This window comes from Mus caroli, chromosome 8 (genome assembly GCF_900094665.2).
Source record: "Mus caroli chromosome 8, CAROLI_EIJ_v1.1, whole genome shotgun sequence".
NCBI classification, from domain to species: Eukaryota; Metazoa; Chordata; class Mammalia; order Rodentia; family Muridae; genus Mus; species Mus caroli.
In genome coordinates, this window is record NC_034577.1 from 102,174,256 (window position 1) to 102,179,145 (window position 4,890).

The window sequence follows — 4,890 nt, forward strand, 5'->3', positions numbered from 1 at the left end:
AAAAAAAAAAAAAAAAAAAAAAAAAAAAAAAAAAAAAAAAGGATGAAATATTGAATTAATTAGTATTATGAAAGAAAACAAAAGTAGTCTATTTACATAGTCACACACACAAATACAGAATGGAACAAGGCTCAATAAATTTAGGGAAAGATTATAACATCATAAATTACTCCAGGAAATAGGAAATGAGTCAAAGAGTCTTCCTCACTTCATGGGTCAACTTCACTATTATTATATTTATACTAAAGGTGTAAAAAAATTGAGAATTTTGCTTGTGTTATTCAGTGTTGTATTGGCACTAAACAGTGTCAGGTATGTTAAAAACACTCAATAAGTGTTCATGGTTGTTGAATGGAGGAGAAAACGAAGAGAACTTTCTTGAGAATGATGCACCTGAACTTGAGAAAGAGGTTCATCTGGGGAGGAACAGCAGGAAAAAAAAGGAGGCACAGTCCTCTGGTGTGGTAACATCTAAATCTAGACAGTGTCCTTTTAAGGATAAAGTGCAGCCTCTTGTAAGGTGACTGGGGAGACCATGCCCTCCCCTAACCTTATCCGAAATATACTCACTTGTGTGTAGTGGGCACAGGTGGCATTGTGGGCACACTCAGCATCCCCATGTCTGTACTGCAGCCCTTCAGCAAACCAGAGGTTGACCACTTCGACAAAGGATGCTGAGCCCATGGGCATTAGCTGCACATTCCAGCCCACATGTGGGTTGTGCCCTGGGGTAGATGCCAGGTTTGGGGTGACTGAAGTGCCACAAAGGGCTGCCCTGGCTTGAGCTAGCTGAGCCAGGCTCTCGCTCCAGTCCTGGGAGTGGCAAAAACAGACATCCTCAGGTGATACATTCGCTCCCCCGCCAGTTGCTGTGAGACAAAAGCAACGCAGGGGAGAAAGGGCTTATTTGGCTCAACAATTCCAGTCCAGGACTGCAGGGACATCAAGGTAGCAGGGACTTGAAGCTGCTCATTCCACCCACAGTCAAGAGCACAGAGAGAATGAAGGCATGCATGCTTATATGTAGCTCACTTTTCCCTGGTTCTGCAGTTCAGGACTCAAACCCAGGGAGTGGTGGCACCCAGTTTTCTCTATGCAGTCCTGGCTGTCTTGTAATTCAATATGTAGACTTGGCTGGCCTAAAACTCACAGAGATCTGTCTGCCTTTGCCTCCCAAGTGTTGGGGTTAAAGGCATGTGCTACTATGCCTGGCCAGTCCCACCCATTTTTAAATTAGGTCTTCTGAAGTTAATAATCTGTGGACAGATGTGTCCACTGTCCAACCTAATTTAGACTATTATTGTCCAGTGAGATTCCTTTTCCAGGTGATTCTGGTCACGTTAGCATGATCAAAACTAACCACTCACTACAACTGGCCTTTGGACAGCACGGAAGTAAATAGGCATTGAGCCATTTCTCTACTGTCTGTGAGTGCCCAGGGGGTGCCAGGTCACACAGAGTAAAGAGTCACGCTTGCCTGCCTAATGATCAGAGCCGTGTTCCTCACAGCACAGAGCCACAGAAGGTTCACACAAGACCTCTGGAGCTTCCCAAGAGAGGTCAGGGAAAGAAAACTGCCTTGCAATACACACTTTTGACCTCGCCTAGGAAATAGCATTAGTCCAGGCAAGGGGATGGACTTCTGATATCATGTTCCATGTCTAATAATCTGAGCCTAGATGGTGCCCAGACCTGCAGGCTGGCTCTGCTGTGTTTTCCTTTAAGAGCTGGCCCTAGCCACAGTCAGAAGAACTCTGCTGCTCCCATCTGGCCAAATGTGATTTTTCCAGGCCCATTTGAGCAAAGGTCCCCAAGAAAGGAACACACGACCAGTCAGCTATCATAGCATCTACCTCCAGGCTGCAGAGTTCTGCTAGGTATTGCCGCTTGGAAAATCCTGGCTGCTCCGGACTTGCGCACCGGGAGGCAGAGCAGGGCAGGGGAGAGAAACAGACCCTCCCCCACCTCCTGGGAAACTGACCCTTGAGCTCTCAAGGTCGCCACCCACTGTGGCTGTCCACCTCTGAGGACTTTATGGGAGGCAGCCATGGGGAACCTTGCCCTCCCTTACCGATCCCACCCTGTTCCCAGGCCTGTTCACGTGGGCTGGGGCTATGGGTGGCAGGGGCCTCCCAGGTTACACAGGCAGCATGTCTAAAGCTCCAGGGTGATCAGCTCCAACCAACCCTGCTGCAGGCTCCATCATGGAGGCTCTAAACGGCAAGTCAGTGAATGAGTAAGGAACTTTTGAGAGGTCTTCCAGTCTTTGCTAGATCAATCCTGGTCACAAACCAGTCCCCGCAAAACCCAGCGAGATTCTTCTCCCTCTCTGTTCTTCACCTCTCCCTTTCCGCTGAATTCCTTTGTGGAGCTCCTTTTCCGGGAGTGGGGAACCCTGGCTCCATCCATATCTGTTGATCTCCATGGCGACAGGATGCCAGGAAAGGCAGGATTGTCTTCAGTGCAACTGTGAGTTGCTGAGGGCCCTGACTTCCTAAACAAATGGCTTTCCCTGAAGGAAGAAGGCACATATCTCTGCCGCATCCAATGCCATGGTACCCCTGGTGAAAGGGCCTCTGGCACTGGCAAGGCCTCCTGAGATCACTCTGGGGCTCAGTCCCTCTGGCAGCCCTCTTGACACAGGGCAGTTGGGTCTACTCACCATTCTCTGCATGTTGGCTGCAGGAGGGTGGACCTGGCTGCGCAGTCGGTTGTGTGCGGTGAGGATTAAGAAACTCTCCTTCCTGCTCAGGGCTGGAGGCCAGGGGAGAAGGTTAGGCCGATGACCAGAGGCTCCTGGGACATCGCCATAGCCAGCTGAGGGTGACCCCACCCCCAGGACACAGATCTGAGATGAGGAGGGGCAGTGGTAGCTGTGTAGGAGAGAACTCCCATTATGGAGATGGAGGGAGGCCAGGAGAGAGATAGGAAGATGGTGAGGATGGACAAAGTGTAGAACAATGGCATAAGTGACTGGCTTAGGGGTGGGAAGATGATGGGGGTGGAGGGGCTGGGGGTAATGAGAGACTCAGCCCTCGACTAGAAGCAGGCCTTTCTACCGATGTGTTTCTTTTGAGGTCTTAGCTGTAGGCTCTAACCGGTATCTTTCCTTAACCTCAACCCTGGACCCATCTGCTTCATCCTTCTTCCTTCCCAGTATCCTTCCATCCTCCCCACCATCATCCTAATGCCCCCCCCCCATCATATCACATCAGCATAACACAGAGCTCAGTCCTGGGTACCTGACTTCTAGAAATCCCTCACTACCCTTTCTCAGGCTCACAACAGCATCTCTACTTCTGTCTTTGCCCAGGTATTCCTTACCTTGCAGAGTGGGATCTTGCTTTGGCAGCTGGGGTGGTTGAACCTCTGTCCGTGTGATGCCAAGGAGAGACAGGAGCAGAAGCAAGAGACCGAGCCGTCGGCTCTGGCTTCCCAGCCACAGGGAGGGCTCTGGCTGAATCATTGGCCTGTCCCGTGCTGCAGACATGGCTTCTCTCAGCTGTCCAGCTAGCCTCCCCGGGTTCATGAAGCTATTCACAAGTATCGGAGCCAGGCTAAGCTGCCAGTCAAAAGGAGGAGGCTAGTGAATCATCACTGTGTCCAAACAGCCTCCCCTCCTTGGTGCACTGGCTTCAAAAGAGACATAGAATCCTTCTTCTAAATGCCTCCTTCCTCCAGCCTTAGTGTCTGGCCAGCCCTCTCCGCAAGAAAAAGCAGGGCAGTGTGCACTGACCTGTGGCCCCTGCTAATCATTGTAGGATTATTAGCACCCTCAGGGAGCCCCCAAAGACCCTGCTGATTGGCCTACAGACATTCCAGGGCTGTGGGATTAGCGACTAATGACTGTACCCTGGCAGGGACAGTGTCCTCCAAGCCCATGGACAGCTTCCACTCCCCAGCCCCAGTCATGGGAAGGAGGCTGGGACTTTGGCAGTGGGCCAGTAAAGCAGGCAGGACCTGGGCAGGACCCCAGGGGAGTTCTCTCCTTTCTTGGGAAACTCATCCCAAACCCCTAGCCATGAATTAAACATAAAGCAGGAAGGAACCATTCGCCAGACAGATGCCACCAGACGGGAACACAGAGGAACTCGCTGGGGACTGCACCTTCAGGGAGAAAGATGTGCCTTTTATGTCAGGGCAGTGTGAGAGGATGAGGCTAGTTCCGGGGTCCATCATGCTTACCCACGTGACTTTGGGCTAAGATGGGGGGCAGGCAGACAAAGAGGAGAGCATGTGATGGATGCCCTTGGCTGACTTAAGTCCTGCTGTGAACAAGCCTACCTCTAGACAAACGGAAGCAGTGGAACAGGAAGGCAGCAATGCCATGGTATTTAGGGCCTAGCTGAAGCCTGCGTGATCTTATCAGGATCACTGAGTATCTAGTACAGCCAAATCAAAAAAGCTGACATGTAGACCATAGTCAAATGACCAGGAAGGTTACTCGGCCATTCTAAAGCACGGCCTTACAAGCTAAAACTTTGTCCTTCTGAAGTTGGTGTGCTCCCTGACCCTAGAGTCAGTGCTATCTCAGATGTCACCTCTTTGGAGATTCTGCTAGGGCACAGGTGGGCTACATGGATTTCTGGAGAAACGCTGATTGAATATGAATGTCATCATGGATGTCAGGCAGTGGGGACAAGGCCAGGCAGCAAGGTGTACAGTGTTGTACAATACCCAGAGCCTCAGGATCCTCTCCAATAGATGGCCTGAGTGCACCACAGTGGGTCTGAGCCATGATTAGTAACAGCTGCATTTTTATTTGTAAAAAAATATTGCTATTATGTATATATATGAGTACAGGTGCTACCTCATGTGTGTGTAGAGGTCAGAGGACAACGAGAGAGAGAGAGAGAGAGAGAGAGAGAGAGAGAGAGAGAGAGAGAGAGA

The 4,890-nt window shown here is 50.5% G+C and overlaps 1 protein-coding gene across 2 annotated transcripts in view; it reads right to left on the minus strand.

Annotated features, from left to right (window-relative positions):
- The window catches only part of LOC110300575 (C-type lectin domain family 18 member A-like), a 22,056-nt gene that overhangs the window by 10,432 nt on the left and 6,734 nt on the right, over nucleotides 1–4,890 (minus strand). Inside the window, exons 3-5 of one of the 2 annotated variants that reach the window (XR_002378588.1) lie at nucleotides 3,325–3,562; nucleotides 2,663–2,754; nucleotides 571–813 (exon numbers count right to left, since the gene is read on the minus strand). Coding sequence is in view for 1 of the 2 variants with exons in the window: in XM_021170798.1 (XP_021026457.1) it covers nucleotides 571–813; nucleotides 2,663–2,754; nucleotides 3,325–3,490 (501 nt within the window). In the remaining variant the exon portion in view is untranslated. Of the gene's footprint in view, nucleotides 1–570; nucleotides 814–2,662; nucleotides 2,755–3,324; nucleotides 3,563–4,890 lie in introns of those variants that run through there. The other variant, XM_021170798.1, reaches the window with a different exon arrangement.